The sequence below is a fragment of the Neolamprologus brichardi genome, chromosome 13, assembly GCF_056152115.1.
Source record: "Neolamprologus brichardi isolate AB-2024 chromosome 13, ASM5615211v1, whole genome shotgun sequence".
Lineage (NCBI taxonomy): Eukaryota > Metazoa > Chordata > Actinopteri > Cichliformes > Cichlidae > Neolamprologus > Neolamprologus brichardi.
In genome coordinates this window covers 29,400,334-29,414,732 of record NC_142116.1, presented here as the reverse complement: position 1 = coordinate 29,414,732, position 14,399 = coordinate 29,400,334, and the positions used below count along the sequence as shown (strand labels likewise).

The 14,399-nt window shown below is 42.2% G+C and overlaps 1 protein-coding gene across 3 annotated transcripts in view; it reads right to left on the bottom strand.

Annotated features, from left to right (window-relative positions):
- Positions 1–14,399, bottom strand: part of birc6 (baculoviral IAP repeat containing 6) — a 112,974-nt gene that overhangs the window by 84,753 nt on the left and 13,822 nt on the right. For all 3 annotated transcript variants that reach the window (XM_087850424.1, XM_087850426.1, XM_087850425.1), the window contains exons 4-13: positions 12,755–12,948; positions 10,690–10,801; positions 10,186–10,268; positions 9,870–10,095; positions 9,155–9,324; positions 8,408–8,466; positions 5,463–7,121; positions 1,581–1,730; positions 1,268–1,493; positions 10–170 (exon numbers count right to left, since the gene is read on the bottom strand). In XM_087850424.1, the coding sequence (XP_087706550.1) occupies positions 10–170; positions 1,268–1,493; positions 1,581–1,730; positions 5,463–7,121; positions 8,408–8,466; positions 9,155–9,324; positions 9,870–10,095; positions 10,186–10,268; positions 10,690–10,801; positions 12,755–12,948 (3,040 nt within the window). The remainder of the gene's footprint in view (positions 1–9; positions 171–1,267; positions 1,494–1,580; positions 1,731–5,462; positions 7,122–8,407; positions 8,467–9,154; positions 9,325–9,869; positions 10,096–10,185; positions 10,269–10,689; positions 10,802–12,754; positions 12,949–14,399) is intronic.

Genomic DNA, 14,399 nt, shown 5'->3' with positions numbered 1-14,399 from the left:
TGTCCTCACCACTGACTTTGCCCAGCCCAGGTGCTTTGTTTTTCAGCAGAGTGACCTGGATCTGAGGAATGTTGACGATGTTGGCATTCAAGACAAACTTAAAGTCCACATGGCCCACCATGCAGGCCTTGGGCAGCACCAGTTCAAACACATGCTCATCCCAGCTAGAACTGAAGACAGAACAGAGGTCATCATTATTAAAGAAAGTATTCCTACACGATCACATTATCAACCATTTCAAATATTAAGCATGTCAAGCTACACACAGACTCGTGAGCGTACCAGTTGATGGTGAAATGTCTGTAACTCCAGTAGATGAGGAAAGTAATGATCAAGATTTCAGATACAAAACAGAAACCAAAAGTAGAATCTGCTGCTCTAGAACTGTTGTTTATAGCTGAGATTCAAGTACATATGACCTTGAAAGAAGACTTCCTCTAACATCCAAGTCACATATGACTTTAGGAAAGATATTCAAGGGACTTTATGTAAAATGATTCAAAACATGAGTTATGTCTAAGTGTGACTGGAACATGTGCCAAGACCTGAATAGCAAACAAGACTGACAACTGTTTCGATACATTAGCAGCAGATTCATAAATAAATTATTCAAAATTTTGGTTATCAACTGGGAGATGTGTTACTGATACCTGGAACACAGACTGGTGACAACGAGTTGATCCGTACATGTCATTTCTATACGGTTTTGGATTTTCTACCCTGTGTGTCAGCTGGAGTGTACCTGTTGCTAGTGGGCTAGCATACTAAAGCTGAGGGTAAGAGCAAAGGATCTGATGATTTCACACCAACAGCTTCTTTTTTCTGTACATTTTTTTTTTACTTTAGCACAAACTCAAGTTGACTAAAATTAAAAAGCTTAGCTCGTTAATGCTTTCCCTGTCTGCTTCTCTTGCTCACTCTAACAGTTATCTAAGAGACTAAACTCGGCTAAAATGTTTGCTCCACCTCTCTTGTCTGCTCACTATGTGAGAAGTCCATTTACACTGACAGTAAAAGCAGGGAAGGGAGAAACCAGTACAACAGCACTAGTTGGTACTTAATACATACAAAAAAAGTTAGTATTTTGTTATCTTTGTTGGCAACAGGCAAAGATTTCAAGGAAGAGTGATTCTTATAGAAAAATCTCCTCACAAACCTGTGGGACTGTGTTTCCTCCTGCAGTCTTTCACTTGTTAGGCAAATGTGCATCCCTACACTATAAAGCCACTAGCTCAGACATAACAGTACAGATAATTAAAACTGCTACCTGTCACTTTGAAGTTTCCAAGTACGTGTGTGCTGGGCTGCATCTCCATGGTGCTGCTGATGAAGGTGCTGTGGGTGGCGTCGCTGTTGTTGCTCCTGCTGAACCTCCACCCAGCACGGGGGAACTGTGGCTGAGAAGCGTGGGGTCAAAGTCTCAAAGCGTGTCAGCTCTACCAGGGACATCAGAATCTCTGTGGTCAGTGGTTGATCCACCAGTAGGTCCACTCCTACACAAAGGCCAGAACACTTTTCAAGTTACGCATCAAAACTGATGTAGTGAATTAACGACTCAGTGTATCTAGAGACAGGTTTACCTGTGATCCCGGGGCTAGAAGGGTTAGAGGAGGGCTTGGCCCCCTCAAGCAGCAGTTCAGCCCCTTTAGAAAGGGGGCCATCAATAAACATGTCTCCGTCATCTACATCTTCACACACACCTCCAATTTGAAGGAAATGAAGTTCTCCACCTTCAGGAGAGCAGAAACAAAACTAACATTAGAAAAAGATACTCTAAAAAGAACCTCTAGTTTTTCAGAAATATTAATCCTTATTCAGGAGATTATTTTATGTTGTTTCATATAATAAATTCATATTAAATTATTGTTATTTTGTTCTAATAATAAATAAATATAGACACTGGTAGTAATTTCACAGTGAAATTGTTCAGACACAAAAATTCTAAGAACTTCTAAGAAAATTCTAACTGTCATTTACCATTTTGAAAATTGTCTTAAATAATATGAAAAGGAAACAAAATGGTCTAATTTTTGTCCTGGTAATGCTTCAACTTTTTCATAACATTATGAAAGGCCACATATAGTGTGCTTCACAGCCTGATATCTTAGACTACCGCTACTCCACAAAGTTGATATCTCTAAACAAGACTGCATTTCCCTCTGTTCAGATTATTCAAGTTGAGTGTGCGTGCGTGCGTGCGTGCGTGCGTGCGTGCGTGCGCGTGTGTGTCAAAATCTGAGTTGGAGTGCTGCTCCTTTTATTTGGTAAACCTTGTGGGTACCCCCTCTGTGTGTTGTAGGCCCAGAGGGGTGGAAAGTCAGTAGCTCTGTCCAGTTACACTAACCCAACCACCAAAGCCTTCATGTACTTCGGGGTGACATTTTGTGTCCTTTATTCGCTGTCCTGCAAGAAGGGGAGTAAAGGCCTGGTTCATGCAATACTTAAAGATCCCCATCTGCCTTACTCTGAAGCTCCCAGCTAAGGTTCCAGGAAAAACCACAGCATTTATGAACTTTAAAATAGGCCTCTGGTTCTTTTCTTTATTTTATACTGTTCCAGAGATCGAGGCTTATATTAAACATGGACAAGTTGGAAATAAGGTCAGTGAATGTAAAAGACATTTCTGTCCGCTAAAAGCTCTGGCCTCACACTGCTGTAATTGTTTGGTGAGACCTTCTTCTGCTCTCAGACAAACGCCTCTGGTTGTGAGCACATAACCCTAAACCACCAGCAACTCAACCTTCTATTTCCAAGGGGCAGCCAATCAGCAAGTCGATCTTAAAGGATGGACCTTCAAGGGTAAACAGATAAAACAGCTTGCTTCATCCTTTGTTATTATTATGCAAAATGTGTTTAAATGGCATAAAGATTAAATAAAGATTAAATAAGTTGTTTTTCAATTAAACTCATGGATGGAATGGTGTCTCAGGTCATTATGGATCACTGAAATCAATCTCGGACAACTATGATCATTAGTTTGCCAGGTGAGCCCAATTAAAGGAAAAACTACTAAAGAAGGATGTTCCACATTATTAAGCAGACCAGCATTTTCAAGCAATATGGGAAAGAAAAAGGATCTCTCTGCTGCTAAAAAAACGTGAAATAGTAACAGAATAGTAATAGGTAAGTAACAGAACTGCAGGCCTGCAGAACCTTGCAACAAGCTTGGGTTTCATATCATGTTTGGGAACAATATTATGAAGAGATTCCAGCTGCTTCTTCCTCATTTTAAGTTTAGCCCAAATGGCTTTGAGTGATTGTGCTAATAGACCACCAGCACATACTGGTTCAACCAAGTAAAGAACCCTGTCGAGACCATCAGAAAGTTAGCCACAGAGGCCGTGAAACTACTTTTGAAGCCATCTGCCCAGAGCCATCTGTCCATGCTGGTGAACGGCTTGCTGAGGCCGAACCTGGTCAGCACCTTTGCATGGTTCTGGCTCATTCTCAGCTAATTCATTAACATACTCCTTGTGGTTAGTCTAGCTAGCTGCAGGTACATTGACAGGTTTCTCCTTCCCTTTGGAGTTGGATGAAGATTGCTCGATTGACTCACAGGTAATCTGTCTTAAAGATATGAATAGGCATCTTCAGCCAGGACACAGAGGGACATGACATCCCATACTATATTTGCTGCACTGAGTAAGTTCAATGAAAGGGAATTACCTACAACAGATCAACAGTATCTAAAAATCATTTAAGAGATAGGAAAAAAAATCCAGATGAGCTGACAGTATAACTGCCTTTTTAGTCGATCACTGCCAATACAGTAAAATGATACATACTGTGACGGAACCACAACAACCCTCTCAGCCCTGCTTCCCTGTGATTTAACACCGCGGGTGTAATTTGCAGATGCCGTGCAGGTGCGTCCACGCGGCACCACAGACCACGCCCCACCACACATACCTACATACAACACAGAATGGAACACTGTGGATTGGCCTACCTACAGATCCTAGACCTCAAATAGTGTGGGATCATCTACATAGACAACAGAACAAAATCAAGCCAACATCCAAAGAAGAGCTTTGGAAAGTACTTCAAGAACCCTGAAGACTACTTAAAGAAATGACAAGAAGGCGTGCCTAAAGAATAAAAGACAACCATACTACAACATACAAATACTGACTTTTAAGCTCTTGAGAATTCTTTTTTATTTTTGTTTCAATAAATCACTGCACCAATGTCCCATTTTCCTTGTAGAATATAACGAAATCATAAGTGGCTTAAGACTTTTGCAGTATAGCATTCCATTACACTGTTTAACTTCTTCATGTGTATTCACTGAAGACAAAGGTTTTCATTCAAAGAGCTGGATTTCAACCTAAATCTGTGTTTGCTGGTTCATTAGTCCCACCGTATATATTACACAAGAAAGAGAAAATAAACCGTGTCCCTCAGGGTGTCCTGTGGGAGGTGCTACGGGAGTATGGGGTGTCTGGCCCATTGCTACGGGCCATTCGATCCATATACAACCGTTGCAAGAGCTTGGTTCGCATTGCCAGCAATAAGTCGGACTCGTTCCTGGTGGGTGATGGGCTCCGCCAGGGCTGCCCTTTGTCACTGATTCTGTTCATAATTTTTATGGACAAGATTTCTAGGCACATTCACTTCGGTGGCCTCAGAATCTCGTCTCTGCTTCTCGCGGATGATGTGGTTCTGTTGGCTTCATCGGGTGATGGCCTCCAGCTCGCACTGGAATGGTTCGCAGCCGAGTGTGAAGCAGCGGGAATGAGGATCAGCACCTCCAAATCTGAGGCCATGGTTCTCAGCCAGAAAAGGGTGGAGTGCCCACTCTGGGTCAGGGATGAGTTCCTGCCCCAAGGGGAGGAGTTCAAGTATATCGGGGTCTTGTTCAAGAGTGATGGGAGAAGGAAGCCGGAGATCGACAGACGGATTGGTGCTGCGGCCACAGTGATGCAGACGCTGCACCGGTCCGTCGTGGTGAAGAGAGAGCTGAGCGCAAAAGCGAAGCTCTCAATTTACCGGTCGATCTACATCCCTACCCTCACCTATGGCCACGAGCTGAGCGGATAAGCTACAGGAGGTGGCTGGGGAGAGGGAGGTCTGGGCTTCTCTGCTTAGGCTGCTGCCCCTGCGACCCGGCCCCAGATAAAGTGGAAGAAAATGGATGGATGGATGGATGAGTAAGGAATTTCCATAGTAGTTGACATACACATGGCCCAGATTTTATGTTGAGATTACTAATAAGAAACTAACGTAAATCCGACCCTTAATTGTTTTATACAGAACACCCATAAACTTTGTGAACAAAAGGGCACTACTTTTACACTAGACTTAATGACATAAAATATATAATATGATGATATAAGTCTAAGAAAATTTGCACACATGAAAGAAAAACTTTCATGAAAAGATAAAGTCTTACTATCTATTCCATCAGCAGCAATACTGTCAGCAGGGAAATATGCAGAAACAAAAAGAAGGGAAAAACCTACCTTTGGTGCAGGCACAAAGGCGATCTGTCCCAGAGCAATAGGTAACTGAGACAAATGGGTCCGTCTCCTCTGCTGACCCCTCCTTTTTGGGTGGCTCCACCTTAGCTAGGACCTCTAGTGTGGACAGGTCCAGTATCATAATAAACCCAGCCCGTGTGGTTACCACCAGGTGGCCCAGGCCTGTCACCTCCAGCCGCTTGGAGTCTTTGTGGGTAGAGGCAGAGGTGGAGGGACTGGTAACAGTAGCACTGCTGCTGTTGGTAGCTGCTCCACACACAGTCCCAGTTCCAGATTCAGCAGAGCCTGACGGACCTGTTCCAAGCCCAGAAGAGCTATTTTTTGGAGTTGTTGGGAGAGCCTCCTCAGGAGCCTCTTCGCTGTCATCTTCCCTGCTGTCAAGCACATCAGGAGGAAGCAAAATAAGGGAGGTAATGGCATCCCGAGAGTCCCAGATCTGCTGTACTTTAATAGGTTCCTCATCCAAGGTGACAATACGGGTGGAATAGTTGAGCTTGTATAGTGCAAGATATCCACCTCCACTCTCATCACTTGGGGACCTTTGCTGCTGCTGGTCTCCTGGGGGAAGGATGAGCGGTGTCTGTGGTGGCGATCCCCCTGGGTGGTGGCCTTCCACCCCATTTGCAACTGGATGTAAGGTGTCTGCTTTTCGTTGGCTGCAGAGTGCAGAATGCAGGCGGTTGAGATTATTAAGAGCTTCTACTTGGTTTGTAGCACTCAGAGACTCAGAGCCACAGGGCTGCAGGGCAACCAGCAGGTGCACACCATCCCAGCAGGGTGTTATCGAGTCCACATAGAGATTCTCCTCCTCGAGCTGTTTGGGCAGCCTCAAGCACTGTACCAGTGCTCCAGGTCGAGGCGGACTGGAGGCTGTTGCTGCAGCCAGTGTGCTCCATTTTTCCATATGCCCATCCAACCCTGCCAGATTGGCAGCATCAGCAAACTGCTGAATATAAGTGATGGGGGGGTCCTGAAGAAGAAGCTGCTCGTGGGTGTCAAACTCCATCTCAATGATTTGTGGCACAGTGAAGCCCTCCTCATGGAGCCCCTTGCTCATTAGGTTATTCATCTGAGCAAAGACTTGTCCTGAGGACTTGTCATCTACTTCTCTGATACTGTACAGCAGCAGCACGGGTATAGTCCTGCGTACAGCTGGCAGAGAAGAGGGGCTAGCAGGTTGGGAACCTGCTAAATTAGAGAAACCCTGCTCTTGTGCTGCAGTTTGAGGATTACAAGTCTCTATCTCCATAGGACCCTGTTCCTGTAGAGGTCCAGGGTGAAAGGGCTCGGTCCCATGAGTCCTAAGTGGACCATCTGCGGTCCTGCGTGTTGTAGCTGTGGTTGTGGTTGTAGGTCGAACCATGGGAACACTGGATGCTGAGCGATAGCTGAGCAAGCCTCCAGCCAACAAGCAGGGAAAGGGAATGTTGTGGTGGTCAGGGGCCTTGTCCTTTGTTTTGGCCTGGTTATGAATCTTAGTTTGGTTTAATGAGGGGTTGGCACCAAGCTCCTCAAGGTCCTTAACAGTATCCTCCAACACACTGGCTACTACCTCCCATTGAAGCTTCTCAGGCTGTTGGAGCACACTCAGTGCCGTCACTCCTAGGCTCACATCCATGCTCTCCCACTGGGACGGCTGGCCTAAAAGAGAAGGGGGAAAAAATGGTCCAAGTTAGTCTTCGCCAAACTATAACAAAATCAGTAATTCAAACAACATTATTTAAATGAGGCTGGGAAATAGGGTTGTGAAAATCTTCCAACCAACAATTGTCAGTCCAATAATCGACGATGGGCAAAATATTCGCCGACTTTTTGATGGGCGGAGCAATGTAATCATGCACGGACTGATTTGTGTGTTAACAACACAGAAGTCCAAACATGGACAAACTAATTTCCCCCAAAATTGGGGCTGTCAGTGTTAACGCGGTCGTCAGGATTAACGCGATTTAAATTTTTAACGCGCTCAACCCATCTAGAGCACAGAATGAATAAACTTTGGACAAACTGCCCGAAATGCGTTGACAGAGACATTTCAGGGATTTTGACTCAGTTTGCACAACAGATGGGTTAACTGATAATTGTGTTAGTTGTGATGATGGCGCGTTAACGCTGACAGCACTAAAAAAAAATATAAAGTCGACAATTTGGGATGAAAGAGGTAAACCTAAGGATGTAACCAAAGCGGTGTGCCACTTGTGCAGACATATAGTGCGAGCAAAGTACTCAAACACCACTAACTTGCACAGCATGTACGTGTCCACCGCTGAGTATGCTGGGCTATCACCAGCTTCTGCAGCTCCATCAACGAGCATTTTGGTGCGCATTTGCTCGCAGATGAAAGAGGGTGCTGTTAAAACAGCCCTATTATTTTTTCCTGTTGACTGCTCCATCATTATTAGCAAACTCACTCATGGGCAAATAAATAAATAAATCGCCCTTGTAAAAACGATGGCCGATGGGCTCAGCCTATCGTCGATATATTTGTCCAGTCACCCAACCCTACTGGGAACTTAGTGCACTCATAGTATCTCATGACTGTTATGATTTCAGACTATTAAAACATTCTATTTATTCATTCTATTTATTAAAAAAGAGAAACACTGAACTCCGTGACAATTTTTAGCCCTGAAATATGTACTTTCACTAGGTTTCCCAGCAATTTGCAGAATGTAATAGGCTCCTACTGCCAAAAAATGTACCTAGAAGATGCTTGCTGACAATCATTAAACAACAAAAAGAATATAACACTTTAAATACCAGATGCTAGACACATGAAATATTTGAAACAAAGTAATAATAGTATCAATGTTAAGTCAAAGTCAAAATAAAAAGAAATATCTAAATGAAACTACAACAATGTCAATAGTTTCTTTGAACCTTTACGAAAAAAAAGGAAGAAAAAAAAAAGAAGTTGCAAATGCTTGTACCTGTTACTGACTCTGACCGGGAATGCTCATCACTGTCTGAGTCCTCCAACTGGTCATCACTGGAAAACAACAAGTGAGAAAAATCAAGACTAATATCATAAAACAAAAACTAAGAACCCTGACTGTAAAAACACACAAATACTAAGTTAAATCACTTTTTTTTACTTTTATTTTTACATTGTTTATTGTATTTTTTTGGTTTTCTTTATTCTTTTTCTTTTTAAAAAACACTTTCACCTTTTTTCCCCACATAAAAGAAAACCATTACCTCTTGCTAAACTGTCACATTTTATGTCACAGACAAGTCATTATCATCTACTTAAAGCAGAACAAACCAATCAGTTCAAACCTATGTTCACCACAAAAATCCCAGGAAGCAGATGCCATTATACGCTCAAATTAGTTTCTGATACCAGCTATACATGCCCCCCACACTCAACCAGTTAATTTTTGAATATACATTTTGTATACGGTTTTTATAGATAATTAATTTAATAAATAAACTGTTGAATACAGAATAGAAATGTATGCTGGAGTATGTCAGGAGAAACATGCTGCAACAAAGAACATTTTCCTCTCAATTTGTATCAGGAACATTCTCTGTACTGGAAATACTATAAAATCCATGAGTCTGAAAGGGCTGGTCAACTCTAAAACATTGTGTCCTTGTTAAAAATTTCAAACACAATATTCCTATAAAATTATCTTTCAAGTTTAAATGAATTAAAATGGGAATGTGTGTTTTACCTGTCTCCCTCGAGTTTGGGTAAATCGGAGCAGGAGGATGACTCTTCTAACCATGCCAAAGTTGGTCTCCGAGACTCAGTTAGTGCATGCTGGCCCTGCTCACCACTAGACAGGATCAACTGTCTCAGAATGGCTGGGTCATATGGGTTGATGTCAAACTTCAAGTGCACCTGTTGAACACACAGATACACACTTTTTACCTGGAGTCATAGTCAACAACATAAACAAGACTGCCCTACTAAACTTTTGTCTGCTTATGCTCCAAGCTAAGCAAGTAAGCAATCAAATCATGTAACATATGTTTAAAAGAGCCTCAGGAAGTGTATTACTGTCCTGCTGAGGCTCGTACATAGACCAGAAGTGTGACTTCTTTACAAATCTGATATGGTAACAAAGTAAAACAAAGCTGCTCAACTGTTTCTATGCACCATGTGTATCTGGGAAATTATAACTTAAAAGACGTGCTTTGGGTTGGTAACAAGGATCAGTTACTTTAATCAGCTGCTTTAACCAGACATTTTTTACTGCCCTTGCTGGCATCATGCCTTTTACCAATAAAGTAGGTCGATGGATTTGTGATATCACTGTTGCATTGCTTTCTCTTCTAAGTCCTGGTAGGGCAGAAACTGTCTGACACTATAAAGTGCTGTGTTGTGCATGCATTCCATTGTGCAGGTAAAGAGTCAGCCAGGCAAGGATTGGTTGGTACTCTGACCTTCATCATTTTGGAGACATCCCAGATGCAAATCTTGCCCCTCTTGGTGGCAGCAGCCAGGAACTGTGGGCAGCTGCCAAAACCATAGCAAGCAATCTTGTCTGAACGATCAGGACTGTTTGGAAACTGTGCGGGTGTTGTTGCCAGTGTCACCGACAGTGGGACGTTCTGTGTGTGCTCTCCCTTCACAAATGGACAATTGGGAGAATGCCGCTCATGTTCAGACCTGGGGAGTAATAAAGAAATGCTTACCATTATAATACAATTATTATGTTGTGAGTAAGATGCATGTGTGTTTATTTAATAATCCACTCACCAAGGTTCGTCTGTTGGTTCCCAACAGACCAGGCACACGCTGCAGGTGAAACACATGGCTCTGTCATCCCCTGATGAGGCAGGCTGCAGGAACACAGTAGGGAGGGGGTTAATTTCACTGACCGCCTACTTTCCCTGCTGATTTTTATTGTAAAGAATGTAGTGTTTGTACAGCACATGTTGTAAAAAATAAATATATAAATGAGAAAAAAAAAAACATGAAATCACTACAGATAAAAATGGTGCACTTAAAGCTGTCATAGCTTTAGCTAGTTTGCATTACAAAGCAAATTACATGGTTATATGGTTGGATGAGTCCATGTGTGTTCCTTTAACTTCATAATCTTGCAGTCAAGTAGAATGTCAACATCTTCCACTAACCAGGCAAATCTTCCCTTTGAGTGCTTGCAAATATTGTGATTCATGTGAACCACATGTGTGCATATAACATTGCTCCTCAGAGCTGACAGATGTAAAGGCAGCTTAGAATTCTCACAGAACCCACCTGGTGGTAAAACCCTGCTTGTGCCATTGGATCAGGCTGAGCCCACCTGTACCCAGCATGTGGCCACGATGTGAATGTTTCCCTCCTGTTGGCCTCGCTGTACATCAGGGATCTGCAGAGAACAACACCTTTTAGAATAATACAAGGCATTCTTGAAATTATCCCTGGTATGCTGTTTTGACTACATCGTTGTTGTAGTTCACACTACACCGCATTCCAAATTATTATGCAAATTATATTTTTCTTTGATTTTCTGAAATAGTCGATTCAAATGACAGTCAGCATAATGTTTGAGTCATCAACCATTAGAGTATAATTCAAATGTTACTGAACAAAACTCCCAATGAAAACAGTACGTTTTTCAAAAATAAAAAACTTAAAATGCACTGTTCCAAGTTATTACGCACACAGTTTCAAAACATTTTATAGGTTGTAGAGAATTGAAAATGGTCATTTGTTGAATTTGCAGCATTAGTAAATCAATTTTACTGAAATCAAAAGCTATTTCAAACAAAAACATCTTAACAGGTCAAGTTACATATTAAAATAGGACCCCTTATTTGATAGCAGTTTTACAATTCTTGCATCCATGGAACTTGTGTTTTTGGAAAGTTTCTACTTGAATGTCTTTGCAGGATGTCAGAAGAGTCTCCCACAGCTGCTGTTTGGATGTGACTGCCTCTCACCCTCATAGTTTTTTGCTTGAGGATGCTCCAAAGGTTCTCAATAGGATTGAGGTCAGGGAAGAATGGGGGCCACACCATGAGTTTCTCTCCTTTTAGGCTGATAGCAGCGAATGATGCAGAGGTATTCCTTGTAACTTGAGATGGTGCATTGTCTTGCATGAAGATGGTTTTGTTGCGGAAGACACAGTTCATCTCTTTCTACCATGGAAGAAAGTGGTCAGTCAAACTCCACATACTTTGCAGAGGTCATTTTCACACCTTCAGGGACCTTAAAGGGGCCGACCAGCTCTCTCTCCGTGATTCCGACCCAAAACATGACTTCATCACGTCCTTGCTGACGTTGCAGCCTTGTTGGGACATGGTGGCTGTCCACCAAGAATCATCCACTGCATCCATCTGGACCATCTAGGGTTGCACTGCACTCATCATTGAACAGGACTGTTTGAAAATTAGTCTTCAAGTAATTCTGGGCCCCACTGCAGCTGTTTCTGCTTGTGAGCATTGGTTAGGGTTGGCCAAATAGAAGGTTTATGCACAACTGCAAGTCTCTGGAGGATCCTACACTTTGATGTTCACGGGGGTCCAGAGGCACCAGCAGCTTCAAATATCTGTTTGCTGCTTTGTAATGGCCTTCTAGCAGCTGCCCCCCCGATGTATTTGTCTGGCAGAAACCTTCATCATTGTACCTTTATCTGCATGAACCCATGTGTGCTCTGATTCAGCTACAAATCTCTTAACATTATGGTGATCATGCTGAAGATTTCGTGAAATATCTAAGGTTTTCATTACGTGTCCAAGGCATTCAACTATTTCAGGCTTTTCAGCAGCAGCAGAGATCCTTTTTCCTTGCTATATTGCTTGAAAATGCTGGTCTGCTTAATAATGTGGAACATCCTTCTTTAGTTGTTTTTGCTATAATTGGGCTCACCTGGCAAACTAATGATCCTAGTTGTCCGAGATTGATTTCAGTGATCCAAAGAGCCCTGACACACTATTCCATCCATGGGTTTAATTGAAAAACAACTTATTTAATTTTAATGAGACTTAAACACAATTTGCATAGTAATTTGGAACGCAGTGTATGTGTGAAAACTTCGTCATATGTTTAAGTCTCAGAGGGTTAAGTTACTTGGTTAAGTTGAAAGATAGAGCAGGGATAGCTCAGTAGGTAGAGCACTCGCCCCATGATCAGAAAGTTAGGGGTTCAAATCCACCATTTGCAACCCTGCAGTACCCCTGAGCAAGGTACCGTCTCTACACACTACTCCACAAATAAAAAGCTCAATCAAAAACATACTTGTATTATACCTAAAAAGTTTATTCTGATTCAAGTGCAAATGACCTGAATATGCACAATGTGACACAAAGCTTACTCTCACCTATCTACAGAGCGCCCAGGGCCCACCCCAAGCTCAGGTCTGGCGCTTGACAAGAGGTAGGAGAGCCTGTCCATGATGGATGAGGCCACAGACAAGGCAGCTACGTTCTGGTTTATCTTCTTCAGCTCGCTGACAATGGCACTAGCCACGAGCTTCAGCACATGGTGGGGAAGATGGAAGGTCACTGTTGCCCACTGAGATCAGAAGCATAGGGGAAGAAAGGAAAGGCAGTTATGAGCATAGTCAAAGGAAAGAGTTGGGTCTATATATAATCACATCTGAAACAAAACAACAGTTAAGCAGCATCAAAATAGAACCATGACTTTGGTGGTCCCATTTGCAACTCGGCCTGCACTCTTTTTCACTTCATGATAGCTGTGTGAAAAACAAAAACTTCATGACAACCGTATTGTTGAAGTATCTTTATAAAAATAAAAATAACAAAACACCAAACAGGAATCTTCTCAACTTTGTTTATTGTGCGTTGTCTTTTTGGTAAACTGAACTACAAAAATAAGTGCATTGAGGTGATGACCATGTGTAGTGAGATGTTGACAAACTTTGTTATATTCAGGGTGCACAGTGGTATTCAGTGTTGCTTCAGATAGTGCTGGGATTTTAATTTTTTATTGATAAAACGTGCTATACAAATAAATATTACTTAGTTATTAATTTAATATTGAGCTGTCAGGAAAGTATCTCTTGCCACACACGAGAACCTATAGATATAACCTATGAGCTTGGTGCATTCCTAAAATTGCACATGGGTACAAAGAATGGAGCTGTAGCAACAGCTCTTAGTAGTCTGTGGCAGTAGCAGATAGCAATCGGTCTATTTGGGTTTACGGTTTTATGTTTCAGAGTGCTAAACTCAAAGTGTTGTTTAAAGTTTGAAATGAAAATGTTATTGGTGGTTTACATTGATCCTTAAATTTCTATAAACCACTGCTGCATTTGGGGATTTAAAAGAAAATAATAGTTTAGTAGACTATAGCGCAGTGGGGTCTGTGGCTCGGCTGCAGGGAAGGAGTGCAGTGGGTTCTGTCGGTAGTGCCAGTGGAGGTTGGTTAAAACAGATGGTGTTCACTGCCTAATCATGCCTCCCCTATTACACTAGTGTGCCGGCACCTGGAGGTGTGTGGAATTGGAGACAACGGTGGAGCTGGCGGACGTGGCAGACTGAAAGAGTAAACTGCATCACTGTAAATAAAGAAAACCTACATCCTAAACACAGTATGTGGCATGAGTCGACAATTTAATGGTCTACCATTAAACAAAGTGGGTTACGTAAACAATATGTAATGTAAACAAAATTCTGCACTGCTATATCTTAGTATAAACTGAACTGGCTGCTTTTTGGGAGTCCTGGCTTTAAAAACAAAACAAACAAACACAAAAACAGAGAGAAACACAGGGACAAAATCAAGCGGCCTTATGCGGCCTGGATTTTCCAATGAAATCCAGAATAACATTCACACAAATAGGTATCATGCATACATGCATGATACCTATTTGTGGTATCATGCTACTCCTGTAGCCTTTTGTGTGCATGTTTGAAAGTGCTGGCGGATAGATAGAGAGAGGTCAGTAACTTGAATAAAGTAATATGGATTCATCACTTTATTGATGGGAGGGAGAGCCTTCA